At 45.5% G+C, this 18,508-nt stretch overlaps 1 protein-coding gene across 1 annotated transcript in view; it reads left to right on the plus strand.

Moving 5' to 3' along the window:
• The first annotated feature begins 3,313 nt into the window (after positions 1 to 3,313).
• Positions 3,314 to 18,508, plus strand: part of sdk (sidekick cell adhesion molecule) — a 58,651-nt gene continuing 43,456 nt past the window's right edge. Inside the window, exons 1-7 of the mRNA XM_084604345.1 lie at positions 3,314 to 3,952; positions 8,877 to 9,146; positions 10,179 to 10,345; positions 12,002 to 12,125; positions 14,268 to 14,376; positions 15,952 to 16,154; positions 17,367 to 17,642. Coding sequence (XP_084460471.1) covers positions 3,844 to 3,952; positions 8,877 to 9,146; positions 10,179 to 10,345; positions 12,002 to 12,125; positions 14,268 to 14,376; positions 15,952 to 16,154; positions 17,367 to 17,642 — 1,258 coding nt within the window. The 5' untranslated portion in view covers positions 3,314 to 3,843. The remainder of the gene's footprint in view (positions 3,953 to 8,876; positions 9,147 to 10,178; positions 10,346 to 12,001; positions 12,126 to 14,267; positions 14,377 to 15,951; positions 16,155 to 17,366; positions 17,643 to 18,508) is intronic.

Consider the following 18,508-nt stretch of genomic DNA (forward strand, 5'->3'; position numbering starts at 1 on the left):
TTTCTTTATTCATCTTCTTGACATCAGGGCTTAAAAACACGATTGCACCATTTTCTTCTAACACTATCAATCTTCATCATCATCTTCAACGTTTTCACCATTATCGTCAACAAACTTTTAACTAAGCAAGCACTGTGCGGTGGTCACTGAAGTAGTTTGCGATGGAATAAACTTTACCCCCATTTCCACCACGATTGAAGTTTGAAAGCACCAAGTATAGAGTAGTTCTCCACTGGGTGGCCTGCACCTATCTGAGGTTGAGGAGTCTCCCAACTGAAACATTCCCTATATATACCCCCTTTCCGCACACCTCGGCATCAAGTGAAGCGCCATGGGCATTGGAAGAACCTGAATTTTGCCACTCCGTTATCTATCGCAGTTATCATCCATCACAACCTCATTTGGCATAGACCTCGTTGAGACAAAACGTTTCGCACCACCTGCATATGTCTACGACCAGTGGTTACCAAGATACATACCCTCCCCCCATCTTAAACGTGAATTGTGACTACTCTGGACCCTCAAAGGTCGTAGGCGCGACTACCACATCATGGCGAGAGTAGATTTAGACTAGTAGTTTTGAGCATACGAACCCAACTAATCGTCAGATACCACTTCGGTCTCCTACCACCACCTGTAGGGCCACAATTTCAGTCGAATGAAGTATACAAACAGTGATGCGTTTAGGGGGGGGGGGGGCAAGGGGGGGCTTAGGTTGGCCGCCATCTTGGGTGGCAACCCACCATGGTTAACACTGCTTTGGACTTGAGAGCAATTCTAACTCAAGCCCTTGGTGGTCACGTGACAGACCCAGGCAAAAAATGTGAAGGAAGAGCTAACGCTATTAAAAAAAAGCATTGGTCTAGTGTAATGGTGGATCTGAGTCTGATAATCGACAAAGCGTAGTGTCTGCACACGACCCAAGAGTCGAGGGTTCGAAACCCGGCTGAAACCTAAAATTAGTTTTTCTTCAAGTGAGTGTTTCTTTTCTAAAATTCAAACTTTTGAGACATGCGATGACCTTCATGATTCGCGTAAAGTGTCATGGTTTAATCATTTTCATTCCACGTGGGATTTTATCTGAAATTGAAATTCCTTCTCGAGGTTATCAGGCTGTGACGTCATGACCGTGTCGATCATGACATCACAGCCTCATGACCTTTTTTTGTTAGCCTTCAGTCACGGTATAGTGAACTAGAAGCATTCTAGTACACTGTAGTCACGGAGGCTCCGGCCCCCGTCCTCTAGGCACTCTAGGTGGGGGTGGAGAGTAGGCGGCCTTCATTTCCGGTGGACAATAAAACAAAAGTTTGTTATCCATCCATCTATCAAAATTTTCTCATCGCAAGGGCAACGCTGACCTACGCAGATTTTCTGAAGCACGGAACCTGCAAAATGCGCCACGTGTACGCTCCCGTGGTTGGCACATGCATGATGACCGCGTTTGTCCTACACGTTTTTCACACATTAGAATCTAGGAATTGTATTTTAAGAGGCATGGAAAAAGAAAGTGGATGATAAAAACAAATTTTGGAGCCATTGCTGTGAATAGCATCTCGCGGCATAGTTTCGTTTTCACGTGCTTTCGGTTTTCTACTTGGCTTTTAGCCCTTCACACGGTTGTAAGTGCAGCAAAAATAATTAAAAATATCTAGATGGTTTCACGTGCCATTGAGAATGACTCGCGTTTTGGGCGAAGGATAGATGAAGTATCACGTGCCGCACACGTTATTGGTGCTATTCGGTCCGTTTCCTGAGACGTCACGTTTTTTGTGCCCTCTGATAGGAGCATTTAAGACATCACTCCGCCGCGATTGAAAATGTTACCGCTGTGCAAGTAAACAAAATTATAAAATTTTAACCGGAACCATTAGTGGACATTTGGATTTTCCGGTTGCTTTCGGGTGTATTTTTAATCGCCTGTTTTAGGCCAAATTGAGCCTGTGTATTTAACAGGCAGCTATAGTGGCTAAATTAAGCTATATAGTGTGTCTATTGTTCGCAAAATTTACCTCATAATTAATTGGTATGTTTTACAATGTGACATGTCATAATTACTGTATCTATAATAAAGGAAACAGATTCAGCTACACGCAACAGCGAACGGTGTCGGGAGAAGCGCGCGCAGCAACATAGCTGGAGGGTCGCCGCCACGGAGGAAGAGGGGGCTGAGAGGGGGGTGGAGCATGGTTATGAGCACGGTGGTTATGAGGCACGACGCCGACTACGACGCCGAAGACGAAACGCGGTAACTGACTGACGCCAGAGAGCTGCGCTCTAAAAATTGTCGACGATTACGACGATGCATGCGTACGCCCGTGATGGCGCGCGCTGTCCCGGCTGAGGAGCTGGTTACGGGGGACAACGCCACGGGCGCCTAAGAGCTGAGCTCTAAAAAAGTTTTATTGGCTTCCTTGCAAAGTGAATTAGGATCGAGACAGCGCTGGACTCAAGCAGTACAGATAAGGAGACTCGCGTTTCGTATATATACTTTAGGTTTCGCATGCTTAAACTTCGCTTTCATATATCTCGTACTATCTTTCAGTCTGGGCGGGAGCCTCTGGCAGCCTGCATCTAATTACACACGAATATGCCGCGCCTATTTCCTCAGAAACGAGAGGAGCAACGTATATCCCAATATATACCATATATATATATATATATATATATATATATATATATATATATATATATATATATATATATATATATATATATATATATATTTCCAGCAAAGTTATGGACCATATGTGATGGAGTTTAAACAGCGGTGCACGCCACGGATTGCAAAACAGGTATAGCTAGATGCTTGGCGCAGATATTCATTTCGAACCTTCAAAGAAGCGCGCACTCACAGCGGACGCTATTCTGGCGTAGGTCAGCAGCAAAAAATGCGGTACGCGAACAATTTCCGGTTGCAGCGATATTTGGGTTGTACTACTGCACGCGCGCGGCGTTTCGCCTGACTGGTTTGTCCGCCGCCGCTACTCAGCGGGCTGGAATTTAAAGAGGCAATGCTTTTATTGTTTTCTAAACTGTATACTCAGCTCGCCACCGCAATGCGGTGACCATTTCCGTCTGCTACTGGTCCTACGGGTTGTCGGCCTGAATGCGCGCATCACGTGATCTCGCGCTTGGTGCGTTCGATTACTACGCTACATTTCTACAGCTTACATAGTTGACGTTTTTGAGCTCAAGCAACGTTACGACTGCAACGTCACAAAAGTTTTTTTCTGCGGTTGTACATGGCCCCACAGGTTGCATAGGAGCGAGCCACGAGGTCACGTGCTCCTAACGCATCGTCGTTGCTCCGTTGCTCTGTTTGTTGCCTACGTTACGCGCTACGAATGTTCGTTGTCAAGGTGAGATACGGCGACCCTGCAAGATATCGAACAGGAACCAGCTCTTCGCTTGTGGATACGAGCGAGACGTGCAGCTTGTGCCTTCGTGTCTGTGCCAGTTGTCGGTGAAGAACTTTTGCTACTGATCAGCAGAAAAGTTTGGGAGAGTTTTGCAACATGGCGGCATACTCGATTGCAATAACAATGGTGTTCCCGACCAGTGGCCCGACGTGCGGCCGTGTTTTGCGATGTTCGTGGGGCGTGTGATTGCGGGCCGTGCAAGTGTAAAAAAGTGCCGCTTAGCGAGTGTCATACGGGCACGCGATACGCCGTGAACGTGTTACCGACTAGCGTTTGCATATCGGCTCTCCGAGACCGCTCTGTGGTGATGTTTCCGAACGGCTTTGCCTCGGCTGAAAGTGTGGACGGGAGTGCGCAAGCAAATACAAAGGACCTTCGAGTACACGCATGTTGACGGACGTAGCAGGATCGAGCCGTTGTGATGCAGGTCCTGGCTTTTAAACGCGGCGGCAACGGAACCCCTGCCATGATCTCTAACCTCCGCGCTGCCTTTCTATGCACATTGTTATGCACTGCGATTGCACAGAGCGGTAAGTGAACCCGCGCTTTTCTTACTTCAGCATAAGCTGTCGTTGCTTCTCACAAGAATGGCTTAATATCGATCCTCATAATTGTTTATCCGTGCTGGAAGAATGTTTTGGCCACTGTGAAACGGACTCTGTGATAAAACAACGAGCACATGGTAGACGCGAAAGTATCGCAAAACAGAAACATGTGCTGCCGCATGAAGGGCCAGTTTTTATATTTCATGCAGTCTGACCATCTGGTGCAGTTTCGGTGCTGGAATTCTTGCGGGCGACGACTATTTTTGGCATGCAGGCGGACAGCGGAGCTACGGAGCGCGGGCACCCCTCTTCGATGATCTGTGTATGCTGCGCCAGTGCATCGACTGCGCCTAGAAACTTCCGCGCGCGGAAGAAAAATTTCAGGATAGGCGATATTCATAATAGGGAGAGAAAAAAAAAAATCAAACATTCATTCGCATGGCTGATCACGGAAAGCGATTATCGCTAGGTCTCTTTGTAAGCAGGAATCGGTATTGTTCAAGCGCCGGATCTATGCTTGACGAAATTTGCACGTTGTGCGGGTGGTTTGGTTTACGGTGTTTAACGTCCCAAACCGACTCGGCCAACGAGGGACACGAAGAGGAGGTCTATGAATATTATGGTTAATGATAACTATGAACTGTATAAAAGCTAAGCAGACGACAGTGTCAGTTGATAAACGGCAGTACTGGAGTATATAAAAAGACAGTGGAACAGATCTTTCAGACGTCTTGAGTTTTGTATATAACACGTCACTTTACTGCCCTTAAAGACCCTGCTTGGGGATGTTACATAAGGAGTTGGTTTATAACATACAGGTTTCTACAGGACTCGTAAATGTTGATGGACATGTTATGGCAGCGATATGGTGTGGAAGTCCATTCCAGTCAGCTGCTGTTCGAGGAAAAAATGAGTTGTGAAAGGCAGTAGTGTGAGCACGTGGACGCAGATTTTGAAGCGGGTGACATGCAATGCGATCTGCGTGATGGGTGTGTGCATATGAATGGTTCTTGTTTTAGTAGTGAATAGAACTTAAGGAGCAAAACAGGACTGATAATGTGATGATTAGTGGGAAGATTGGATAAACCAGACTGCGATTTTAGAGATGATATGCTCACGTCATCTTCAGTGGCATTTGTTAGATATGCTTGATGAGGATTCCAGATGGGTGATGCATATTCCAGACTAGTTCTGATGAGTGAAATATATGCTTGTAGTCTGACGTGTTGCAGGGCTTCCTGCAGATGACGTTTGTTTATTAGCCAATGATGTCGGGTTAGTCACGTGCAAATGCCAAGATAAATCATAAATGGTGACACCTAAATATTTGTACGACTGGATGATGTCAACTGGGGAGTCAGAAACTGCATACTGGAAAACAAGAGGATTGCAACAACAGTGAAAAGGCATGCACTCACATCTGTTAGAATTGAGTGCCATCATCCACTTCAAACACCAGTTTTGCACTTGGTGTAGGTCTGTCTCTAGAGATTTTTGGTCAGAAGGATTAGACCCTGAACGACAAATAACACAATCATCGGCAAATAAGTGAATATGACGAGAGATATGTAAGGTACATTTCACAGAAGTGTCAATAGTAAGCATTTCACTGTCATGGTAGCCACCACTATTCCAAAGTGTTATTTCACTTTGGAAGCAAGCAATAGTTATATTAATTAATGTGACACTTTGATCGCCATAATGTATTAGTGTGGGTTGTATGTGTTAAATGTTTAGTTGATCATGAAGAAACACTTATTGTGGTAGTATTTTGAAATGGCAATAATGAAGCTGATTTTTCTGCGTCATGCGAGTGGTACGTGAGTAATGTAAGAATATGAACTGCGGTGCTAAGTCCTGAATAAACTGTCATATTTATGATATGTTTCCCATGTGGACTTTAGATTAAATCAGCATGTTCTAATGCTGGCGTCACAAGTGCTCTAAAAACATGAAGTTTGATCTCAGGGGGAGCATTGCTGACTTTTCTCTGGAGAAAGCATAGTGTCCCTTCTGCCTTGTGGCAAATGAAGTCAGTTGAGGATGCCACCTTAGGTTGTCAGTGATTACTACTCCCAAGTACTCAGATTAATTACTTTTCATTTTCTTAAAATCTTAAAAAGGTTTCCGTATTATTAAATGTGATACACTTTGTTTTGGTTGCATTAAGTTTCATCCACCACTTTAAACACTTTACCTTACCATGGTGGCTCGGTGTCTACGGCACTCGAATGCCGCACCAAGGACGGTGATTCAGTCCAGGCCTCTCGATTGTTTTTTAATGGAGGATGAAAGCATGGTGGCCATGTACCTTGCAATATAGATTATGTTAAAAGAACCCCAGGTGATTTAAATATTTGTAGCCCTCCACTATGGCATCTTTCATAGCCCGAGTGATTTCGGGATGTTGACACAACCAGCCAACCTTAAACACTTGTTTTTGTACTGGAAATTATGGTTTGCAATGCACTCAAGTTTAAAAAATGGGCACTGACATATTTTTTATATTATTGCAAAAGCAATACTGCTCGCAGTTCGAGCTGTCAGTGTGGCCCGGCGGTGACCACCATTGATTGACCTTTGACCTTTAGACGACCCCCGTAGACGACCCCAAGCTGGAAGGAGCTGGGTCGTCTTGGGTCTCTCTTGGGTCTCTCGTTTCACATGGGACGCTTATGTTAGAATCAGCCTGCCAGGACCTTGGCACTTCGTTACCACTCTAGGCCACTAAGGCACATTCATACGGCTTGCTTAAAGCGGGGCTTTATGTGTGGTCTGGGGAAGAAGAAGAAGAAGAATTAGAAGAATGCTCGGTCACCCGCAGCTATTGCTTTTGCTCAATATTCGGTTCAGCAGTGTTGAACTCTTCTAATTTTTTTTCTTGAATAAGAGTAGAACTGTTTGAGGGCTTGGTGGCTAACTTCAACATTGCGGTCCTCAATGCGATGGTTCACTGGAGTGGATAAATGTGCTTAGACACCATTGCTGGCATTACACGCATGAGACCTGTTTTATTCTCTTGATGGCTTCCTTGGGCTGCAGTCTAAAACACTGTCAAGAATAGAGTTTAAGAAAAAAGACTGTAGACTGCACAACATTGTAGATTCTAAGCAAGACGTTGCATAGCCCTCATGGCTGCATCACTGAATGTTTTCGCAGAGGAGAATCTATTTTTTTTTTTTTTTTTTTTTTTTTGTTTTCCCCTGTCAAGGCACTGGACATTTTAGAACAACCAATGTGATGCTGTGAGTGTTGATAGGTTTTAGCCCTTGTGCATGTGCGCAGATAATGCTTGTTATTTATTTGGATGTTAATGGAAATTTTTGCTTTATGCTATAGTTTTTTGTGCATCTAACTGAGGGTGTACTTTCCATACTCTATTGTTTAAAAATCCAGCCACTGTGCAATGGGTGGCGCAGTGATGCATTGTAGAGTGCAGGCACTGAAACGTTGCTTTCTCTGTCGTGTTCCATTCACTTGAGACAAGAAGAGCACTGCGGGTCTGTGCTATCTACTTTGGCATGTGCTCACCTTATCTTACTGCCAGCTCTTGAGTGGTGGGCACAGGTGCTTCTAAAGGACAACTCGAAGCAGTTTTATTGTCCATAAAAATTCATTTGTTTACCCTTTCTTTTTGTGTAAACATTTGTCCACTGTAAAAAATGCGTTTACTGGCAAGATATTTGGATGTAAAAATGTAAAAATCTTACCGCCTGTCAGTTCAGACTTATGACATCCTCCTGAAAAGAACAGGTTGACACTGCTTTGGAGTGAATGGTGTCGTTTGGATCAATGCAAAAGAATTGTTTTTCACATACGCAGTTTATTTCCAAGATCAGCCTTTGATGGCGATACCTGCTGATTGATATAGGAAGTTATAATGCAACAGCATTGATGGAGTAGGGATAGTGAGGTTAGGCTGCATTTGGTCTTGTTAATGATATGTAGGGCATGACAGTACATAAATCACCACATACAGTTTGCCTATGTTTGGTACATAATTTATAGTCAAATTTCTTTTCTCAGTCGTTTCGGTTTCAATAGCTGAGCAATGGCTATGATTTCGAAGGAAAGTCTAGGTAGGGGGTCCTCAACCTCTATTTGCCTCAATGAATCCCAATGGCCATCAATATGTGCTCCGAATATCTGAAGTATCCGAATACACACTTAATGGGAAAGCGCTTTTCATATATACCATGAGTGACGTTAATGCATCAATTTTTCAGTTGCGTTTGTTACTCGTGGAATGGCTCTGTCAAGCCGTATTACTAACCACTCTAGTTGTCATGCTGTTTTAAAGAAGGGAGAAAAAGTTGCAGCTTGATTCACTCCCGCTATTTTCCCACATAATATTTTGGCTGCAGAATTCATTAATTTGGGGAAGCTGTAAACTTGCAGTGTGGGGTACAGGCGCGGACATAAGTAAACGGAGCATGCTTTTCTGTTCCAATTGCAATCACACCTTCAAATATTACTTGTCGAAAACGCAGCTCAATAGTGGCCATTTCTTGCCTGCATATAGTACCACAGTTGTTGATATCAATTAAGCAGTCGTCATAAGTGTTAGAAGGAAACAGCATGCTCTGTTTCACTTGTACATACCTAGCTGTAGGACCTGTCAAACAGTTGGAGAGGCAAGTCGGCCATGATGCGGTGAGCTGTTTGTATTACTTGTTGTGAGCTGCCAGTGATTGTCATGATTGCAAGGGTTAAGTCCTCTACAGGGGCCCATTCTCCTTGAATGGATGAGTAATAGCCTAAAGAACCTTGCATACTATGTCCTAATTAGCAACCAAAGTCACCCAAATGACACCTTGAGAAACTGTTAGGACATCTTCAGGGCACATTCTTCTCATCTCTGGTAAGGTGCTCAAGGACGCCTTTGTTTTTTTTTTATTTGTCTGTGCAGAGAACCAGCTGTCGCCTCGCTTCCTCAAGGTGCCCGCGGGCGGGTACGTGGGGCTGGGCGAGCGACGGGTGCTTCGCTGCGAGGCAGTCGGGGCGCCCACACCACGCCTGCAGCTGCTCAAGGATGGAGAGCCCCTGACCAATTGGACCACGGCGCGCTTAGTGCATGTGCTGAGCAGCATTAGCCACTCCCACGCTGGCGCCTACCAGTGCCTGGCCGAAAATTTGGCCGGTGCTCTGCTCAGCACCAAAGCTCAGCTGCGGGTGGCACGTGAGTGTGTCCCTTTGAGAGATTGGTTCACTCGGGCTGCTTGAATGTTTTTAATGAGATGGGCCTCGCAGACCTCACTGGACTAGTACTGGGCTGCTGTCGGATACAGCTCAAGAATGTAAGGGAAAATGCCCTTCAAAGGTGGTCCTACTATTAGTTGTACTAGCGTCAGTCCATTGAAATGGCACCATGGCCAGACGCTGCAACTGCCAGCCACCTGGGACGCCACACTAGGTGGTGCGTGACACCTTGCCGCAATCTCATGGTAATAGGTCAGTGCCATCATGCTAAAGTGATGGGAAAAATATATTATCTGGGAAAGCATATGATTCGAACTGCTTGATTTTGAAAATTTTAACTGTTGAATGAAGCCTATGCCTTTGGGTAAATGGTGAAGAAAAAAAAAGAGGATGCCCAATGAAGCATAAGTTCAGATGTGTTGGTTTCAAGGTTGGAATAATTTACGAAATACCTCTCACTTGTGAAAGAGTGTATGTGGGGCAGTCTGGCTGTTGTTTAAATCAGCGCTTACGGGAACATGAAAGATGCCATGAGCAGGGGACCGGGACAAACTTGGTTGTTCATTGTAAGTCTTGATCGGCCGGGGGCATGCGCGCTGTTGCTAAAGCAGACAGTGGTTATTGGAAGAGGAAATGAGTTATCGCTGCAGCTGATTGAGGCTTTCTATGTCAGAAAGAAGGGGTTTGATTGTGTGAGTAGCCCTTCTGTAAAGCTGTACTCTAACGAGTACAAGTTTTTAAATAGGCTATCGAAGAGTGTGTGTGATCAACAGCCTCTTTGGCATGTGTGCATGTATGCATTCTTTGTCTTGTACGTAGGTTTCTGCACATGGGTTCAGTATATAAAAATCTGTTTCTTCTGCTAATAAAATCGATCGAGAGTGGCGCTCTTTCATGTCTTGTGTTCTGTCCTCTTCTGTTTCCTACTTGTCATGCGCTAAAAAGCATTCATTTTCACTGATGAGCCAGCTCGCCCAGCAGAATGTTTTATTGAACTTCAATTCTTGTGCAGACTTGACGCCAGCCGAAGAAGTCCCCGAGACAGTTCCTGTGAGCGCACGCAAGGGTAGCCATGTGATTTTGTCACCACCGCTTGTTGACAGTGTTCCTCCAGCAACATCAGTGTGGGTGCGACTTGACGGCACAACCTTGGATGGCAGAAATTTTGCAACCACACAGGTATCGCTTGATGTTCACCTGGTGTTGCATATTTTTACTACCTGGTTCTCTGGCTGAAAAGATGAAATTGGTGCGCAGCTGAAATTCATGAACACTGCTTAACTTTACTTGCAATAACGAGCGTGAAGGCTTTTTTCTTTTTCTGAACATTTGATTAATCTTATTCAAACTGCAGTGTGCAAATAAATTCATCTAGAGGTTGAAATCTGAGTTATACATGGTTTCCTTAATTGGTCAGATAATTGACTAGAAAACTGCTTCAGCTTCCTAACCTTCTCACTACCATGCCCATTAAGCATCGTTAGCCCTATGACGATGACTTTGCGAGCTGATTTTGAAACCTTTCACATTGCTTACAGGCACACTGCACCATCTGGTGTGGAATCGGACAACTGCAGCTTTGTTTTTAATGTAGTTCTCTTTTCTCTCGACACATCTTTTTTAAAACCACTCCAAAGATGCACCTCGATAGCTCCAAAGTTGAAAAGCGAGGATGGCTGGTTCCAAACATTACAAATCTCGCAACTCCTTTTCGCCTGTGATTGGTTTCATTGACGACTCAATAATCAGCGAGTTGGAAGATGCTACCTGTTCATCAAATTCAGTTCTAGCAGTGCCAGCAATGAAAACCAGCCAGAATCATCGGTGGCCACATGCCATTTAGCTTCATTTTCATTAGCCTCCTTTTTGTGTGTTCGACTATTGTTTTGTGACAAGGATACTATTCAGGATATAGCTTTGATTTTTTTTTCACAGGTAGTGGCTAATAATGGGCCAAATATTTTGTATGCGTAGTTCAGAGCATTTAAAATAATTTTTCCATTTTTTGATGGAAACAGATATTCACAAATTTTGTTCATTTTGCCTCTAATATCTTGTTTTTTGCAAATAACGTATTTGTGCTCTAGTGCACAATTTGTTATTCAAACTTATATGCCTGAAAAGCTAACTATTTTGCTTTCTTTTCGAGTATTACACAAAATTTTAAATCAAACAGGTTTTACAAAAAAAGAAAAGGGCACTGAAACCTACAAAGAACTGTCATTTCGCCATGGTGGGGAAAGAGCCATGCTCAAATGGTGCATAGCTTGCTTGTTGTTGTTTGCAGTTGTTTTTTCGGCAGCCGCCCTCTTGAACGCCGCAGTGAATGAGTGCCGAATGCTTTTCGAACTGAGAGCTCATGACGAAGAATGTGGCTGGCCATCAAGTCATACGCACCAACTCCAGGCAGTATCGAGGAACAAATGATCGGTGTCAGCTCTTTATCAACCATTGACACTTCTTGAAAGTGCCACTGTGTCACGTGACCAGAAGCAGCTGACATGCAAAAAGCGGAGTGCCCCCCGCGGTTGGAACAGCGACACTTTCATAAACTGTCGATACTCCCATATGGGCAGTGTGGGTGCTTGCAGTAAAAGTACAAAAATGAAAATTCTTCCTGAGAAGCGCTCAAAGTAACTGCGTGTTGCGCTTAGAGCTGTTGAGCAAGGAATCTTGCCGTAGACTCCGATAGGTTGTTTGTGTTGCTCTTGCTAAAAGTGCCATTTGGTTTTGATTTTAAGTCGACCCCCCTCCCCCCGCGCTTTGGATTTTCAAATTTTTAGAAGAAGAGTGGTACAGCTGTGCTTAGTGTGCGCGCTCTCTTTCTCTTGCCAGGACAACCGCCTTGTCATTCTTCAAGTGAGCCCCAAGGAGGCTGGCCAATACCAGGTGGAGCTGACCAATCCGCACACGGGAGATGCCCTCTTGGGACCAGTGGTGGAGCTCACCGTTGATGACAGTAATACTGAGTTCTCCACTTTCCTGGCCTTTGTTGTACAGAATAACTTCCGATGTGATGAATCACTCTCTTTCTTTGTCCATTTCGTGGTAGTGAAGCTCTCCTGTATTTTAGTAGTGTATCACAGGGCTGCTGTTCAGACAGCCATTCAGCGTTCCACAAAATATCACGGGGACACAACGGATGAGATTGCAAGCATGTGCACAGAGCACTGAGTGATCTTGTCAAGTTTTTGGCTGATGTGACAGTCCCTTGTGCCTAAGAGCAGCAAAGGTAGTGTCACATCATCACGACATGTCATTAGCCGTCAGGCGTGTTTGTGCGTTCAGTCGAGCACAGATTTGTGGAACCTCGATATCTTGAATTATTGCATACTGTATATTCTCGTCTAAGGGCAGCGCTACTACCCCTGTGTACTGTGAATGGGCCACACCTACAACTTGGCACCCTGTAGCCGTAGGGGGGAGAAGGGTGGGGGGGAAAGTAATGTCAGCCAGAAAGCTGTTTCGTGTGCATAATTTTGTCCCCGTGGTATATTCTACTGGGAGCTACTAGGCAAGGACAGCTGCCCGCAACAATTGTTCTGACCATGAACGCGTTATCCCGTGCGCTGGACTCTGTCTGGAACCGCAATCACGCGGTGCCTCGGCTATGCTAAACTCAAATTGTGCGCTTGCCATTCACTCCAGAGAGGGGAAAAAATTACGCTGTGCAAAAGCCAGAATTAGGAGCAGGAGCTTCGGGTACACCCCGCTGTGTGAGAAGAAACGCTAGCGACTAGTTTCAAAGCAGCAGTGCACCGCCCACCGGGTTCAGGTGCTGACGGGATACGCGTCATACTAGCATACCGTTCGGCTAGTGTCACAAGGCTTGACATGCTTTGCATCAAAGACGCTGGGAAAGGGCTTGACATCTAGTCACAGTTAATCATAAAATACCTAACCGAGTTATTAGTTTTTCTTCAGAGAATAACTTTAGGTTAAGATGGACCTATCATCGATTTTCGCAAGGCTTTTGACAGTGGTGCACGTGGAAATGTAACCCAGGTGAAGGCAACGTCGCGCTGAAGCCATGGGTCGCATGCGTGGAGCACTACTCCAAACCGTCAGCCAAGCAATCACTATGCCAGATCATAGGAGGAGCTTAGATTAAGATGACTTGGCATTTTCTAGTAAAGGGGTACAGTTATCGAGAAGAGCATGTTACGCTTTGGGTCGGCAACTCACTCTGTTCACAGAGTACATGCTATATCACCCACATGTTCAATGCATTATCTATTCAAAGTACAAGCTGGTGCTGCACTTATAGAAATGGGTGCCACGACATAAAAGAGGGGTGCTTAATTGGGACCATGTTGTAGACAGAAAATTTTAGCTGGAAACTGCTGTTCCTATGCAAGGGCCGCACACAGCATAAAAAAATGCGTTGCCCTTAAATAAGTATGCATGATACATTGAACAGTGAAGTGTTGCTGCAAGTTACGCTTCTCGTAGTGTCTCTTTCTCATCATTTCTTGCTCATGGGACAGGTTAGCTGTACGGCCAATAGTGCTGAGGGCTGTACCTTGGCCCCTCATAAAATGAGCATAGCAAAGAGGTCCGAGCTTCGTACCACTGAGCTACGACGGGAGGCGGAGTGATACAGTTTTTTTTTTTTTGCACCGGACTACTTCTGTACCTTTGGCTGCGTTGACTGCTATGCATGAAATGGAGTGTAACGCTGTGAAACCTGGTGACGAGGTGAATAAGGAATGGGCCAGTTGGTGGCCTTTGGTCTCTTGAATTCAGTTTTCATGTTACTTTGCTGCAGTGTGGTTAAGTCAATCTAGCGGTGGCCCTTGCCTGGTTTGCTTCACTGTTGAAGACGTGGAAACCAACTGCACTTCTATCTCGGTGATACAGATCTCACAGGATCACAAGAAAAAAATTTCTAACTGAAATTTTGTATCAGAATGAGCAAAATTAGTACGCAAAAGCATGGGAAATGCAATCATGCAGATTTGTTCATGGCTGAAGGAATTTATTTGAGGTTGCATGGCCACAGCTAGAGCCAAAAATATGTGGGCCGTGCATCGATGCAAACTGCTTGCTGTGCTTTTATTTGTTGTTGCTTGTTGTTTATCCTTGTTCTCTTTGTCTCCAGGCAAAGAAGACCAGGCAGAACTCTCCATTGTTGTACCACCATCAGATCGAGAGTTCAACAACCTTGGCAACGGCTATGACAGTACTCTTGAGTGTATAGCCTCTGGCAGGTAAGAAGGCCTCCTGGGATCGGCTTTAGAAGTAGTGTTTTGGTGAGTGCTTTCTAATGTTGAATTCCAGTAGCAGATCAGGGTACGTTATTCTGCTCCGTTTGGGGCAGTTGTATTCCATTGGCAGATTGAGATCAGGTGTGGATCCCAGACTGCTCCGTGGAGCAACTTATTTACTCCGCCGAAATCGGGGGATTTTGCCGGAAGCTCACATGCCGCGTCTAATGTTTTCGCCTCTACCCCTGATACGACTGACGCATTCTTGCTTCCTCGTCGCTGCACGGTGGTTCGAGCAGCTGTGGGTGACATGAAAGCTTGCCGACCTCGAAGGAGTCAACTTTCACTGCATAATCCTTGCTGTGAAAAATATTGCGCAGCGGGCTGCATCGAAATCAAGCAAGGAGTGGACGCCGCCGGAAAGCACCGGCATTAGGCTTATCGCAGTGGGCAGCCGTCGCAACGACGCTGTATAGATGAGAAGTGGCTACGGGTCGCAAAAAAAGCTGCTACAGCATAAGACGGAATAGCTTATCTGTCGTAAGCCTTTCTTTTATGTTAACCTTACAAAGCACGTTAATTGAGCTGCATGCATGATTCTCAACGTTGTTCCTGTACACTTTGGCAGCAGCAAGACTACGAAACCCTGCAGCCAGCCATGACAACGTCGATATTCGAAGCATATTTTTTTTTTGCATTCAGATCTCGTAAATGATTCCGCATTCCAACCGACGCAAGAACAATGTTTCTAAGCATTCTTTACGTTATTTGTGTTATATCGTGCGAGCTTCTGAATTGCTACAGTGGAAACACTTTTGTTTTCTTTGCTTGAGATGCCGTCGGGCTCCGCTCGGCGTTGGCAGCTTTTTCAAATGGCACCTCTGCCACTTCAAAGACATATGTCAGCTTCAATCCAAGATTTTATTATGCTTTATCAGAAACGTAAAGATTCACGTCATTAGATACGCTTGTTTTGCCAACAGCAGCAAAAATGTGCTCGCAAGAGAGCGAAGGCGACGGCGGCCATTGCGGATTGCGGAGTCATGAGAACCAGTGTGCACGCTGAGTGCTCACGTCCACCACGGAGCACGCTCCTGCGGGAGCGTGCGCTTTCCAGTAGAAAATATGGAGGAAGGGATCTACGCCGGAGCTTTGCGCTCCTTTTGTGATCCGGCCAAGTTCTCGCGATCTGCAGCTAGAATTCAACATAAGGCATACTTCTAAAATGGCCACTGTAATGCTTGCTTTTACACTTGGAGCAGTTAGTGAGTGAAATGTACACATATGCGATTGTGAAATGATATCACGTCCGGTCATGGCCAATGACTTCACCATGCAATTCACACATATACGAAGCTGACCCCACCAGGCGTTCAATCCAGACTTCTGTGCTACGCCTTTCATTTGGTGCTTCCTCGATACAAAAGCAGATGCAGTAAAGCAGGAATCAGCGGTGTTTCAAACAAAGGCTTTCGCCTCATCATACTTTGGTGGTCCAAAGTGCCCTCTAGAATTTTTTCCTTGGCATCATGGCTTCTCTGGAAATGTGTGCCCCTTTCTTCCCCCCTTCCTCCGTAGGCCTCTGGAGCAGGTGCAGATTGAGTGGCTGAAGGATGGCCGCACCCTGGGTGAGCTGCCTCACGTGCTCACCCACTGGAACCGCACCCTGACCTTGCTTCGCCTGGGGCCCGAGCACTCTGGCCACTACTCCTGCCAGGTCACGCTCCGTCATGACCCGGACTCCTCTCCTGTGATGGCCCATGCCAATGTCACTGTGTCGGGTGAGTGTTCCACCGTGCTATATGTATCGGCTTTATGATAAGAGGGGACTATTCAACCAGGTTTTCATGGGAGCAGTGTAGGGTCCTCGCCAGTCACATCTGGCCAGAGTTAACAACGGACAAATGCAAACATTGCGGACTTACAGGATCGTCAGATCATCAAACATTGCGGACTTAGAGGATCGTTAGGTCATAGAGTATGGGAATGCGAAAATAGCCCGGGCAAAAAATCTGGGATCACCAAATCTGTCTGAGTGGCCCTTCTGAAAAGCGAAGACAAGGAGAACCAACTACAAGTAGTCCGACTGGCCAAGGCTGTCGCTGAGAAGACTCTCGGCATGAACCTAAGCTGACCAGACACGCCCAGAGCTCCACTCTGGCCAAAACTGCTATCTCTGTGGCATGAAATGAAATATAGTAAAACCTCGTTACAAGAGACACCCAAGGGATCCGAAAAAGATTTCTCTTGTAACCAAGGTCTCTTGTGATCAAAAATTCTTCCCAACTCTGATATGTGTGGCAGTTTAGATTTCCTTATCTAAATTCTGTTCCATAGCCGTGTTTTTTTGTTGCAATATGTCAGGAACATAGAAAGAGTGCCTCCTCCTGACCGGGAAGTCAAAATGTCCCTGTTGTTTCAGCCACTGTCATCATGTTCCTGTGCGACTGAAACAACGGGGACATTTTTACTTCCCAGTAAGACGAGGCACTCCTTGGTTCCTGACGTATTGCAACAAAAAGAACACTCATATGTAACAGAATTTATATAAGGAAATCTAAGCTGCCACACATACGAGTTGGTACGACTAACAGAGTGCCTCTTGTATGCAATGTTGTTAACATGGCAAACATAGGAAAACTAACCAATCCATTTTCAAGTGTCTCTTGTAACGAGGTTTTACTATATATATATCTCTCTTTCAGCGCCTTGGTTACTGTTGTCTTCCTACCTGACATGCATGCTGATGAGGCATAGGCTCGAAAAATGGCTCAAATCAATAATATCTAGCTGCAAAAGTGAAAGACGTTGCTGTGACCAATTATAGTGCAACTTTTAGATGTAGGCCGAGGACAAGGGGACGGTGAGGCTTGCATGGATTTAGGTGTCCAAAAAAACCTGGATACAGTGCAAATAAACCAGATGTTCCGTGGAACCCAGTTTTTATTTTGCTAACCTGTGACCCTGGTGGGGCATCAATGTTGGTGGCGCAGTGCTGCCCTCCTTGAGCCAGGCGGTCAACGAAGAGACGGCTGTGGAACTGGGCCAGCAGGTTCGTCTTCCCTGTGCGGCCGAGGGCCTTCCAGAGCCCCAGGTTCGCTGGCTCCTGAACGCACGACCGGTGGACCACGGCACGGGGCACTTCCGCGTGGAAGACAGTGGCAGCCTCGAGATTGGAGCCCTGGCCATGGAGGACGCCGGCGTGTACCAGTGCGTGGCTGAGAACCCGCTGGGCGAGAAGCGGGCTTCCACCTGGCTTCACGTCAAGAGTGAGTAGACCAACCATTTGGCTAAGCATTCATGAAGTTTATGGAGAAGCTCTTGCCTCGACGGTTTCTGTAGCCTGGTGCTGCTGCTTGTTCATTTTTGCATTCCCTCATGATGCATCATCACCGTGCACTACTTTCACTTTAGTGGACATTTAGATCTGACAAGTAGGGACGGGCGAATATTTACGTTCTGATCATAAAAAACTAGCTGTACAGTTTGATTCGGCTTTTGATTATTTAATACAGTGCATGCAGTCCACTTGCAACGATGCCGTATATAACGATATATCATTTAAAACAATGAGTTCTTGGAAAATTATCACAGTGTTTGTGCATTGTTCGAGTGGGAAAACAAACTTCATATATCGATACAGCATCTCCCTTCTATCTGTTACAGGGATTGAAATTAGTGCCTTCCAAGTGATGCTCTACAGCTGCACGAGCTTCAGATTTCTAAAATATGCTAAGGGATCAGAGCCAAGGCGCAACAAAATCTTCGCGAATGCTCGCAACACTCACGGTCAGTTGCAGTAACTTTTTTTGTGCCTATCCCAGAGGCCACGGCAAGTTAATGCAGTGCTTTGGAAGATGGCGCTAGGTGCTTAGGCCTTGGATCGTTGGAATTGGCTGTTTGGGATCTTGTGGTGAGGTGCAAAAAGAAATGAATAATAAGAAAAAAACACTCTGATGACACTGACAGCCGCTTATTGTCCGATGGTGCAGAACCATTCGTGGAGCATTTTCGAGCTGTGCTGGGCATCTTGGCACTAACAAATCGCTCGCAGATCTGTATCTCTCGTGATCAAGCTGTTGGATTTTGCAAGATTTGCGACTAGTATTCCAAGCAACTGCTCTCATGAAAAAAA

This window comes from Amblyomma maculatum, chromosome 5 (genome assembly GCF_055883805.1).
Source record: "Amblyomma maculatum isolate TAMU_Amacu chromosome 5, ASM5588380v1, whole genome shotgun sequence".
NCBI lineage: Eukaryota > Metazoa > Arthropoda > Arachnida > Ixodida > Ixodidae > Amblyomma > Amblyomma maculatum.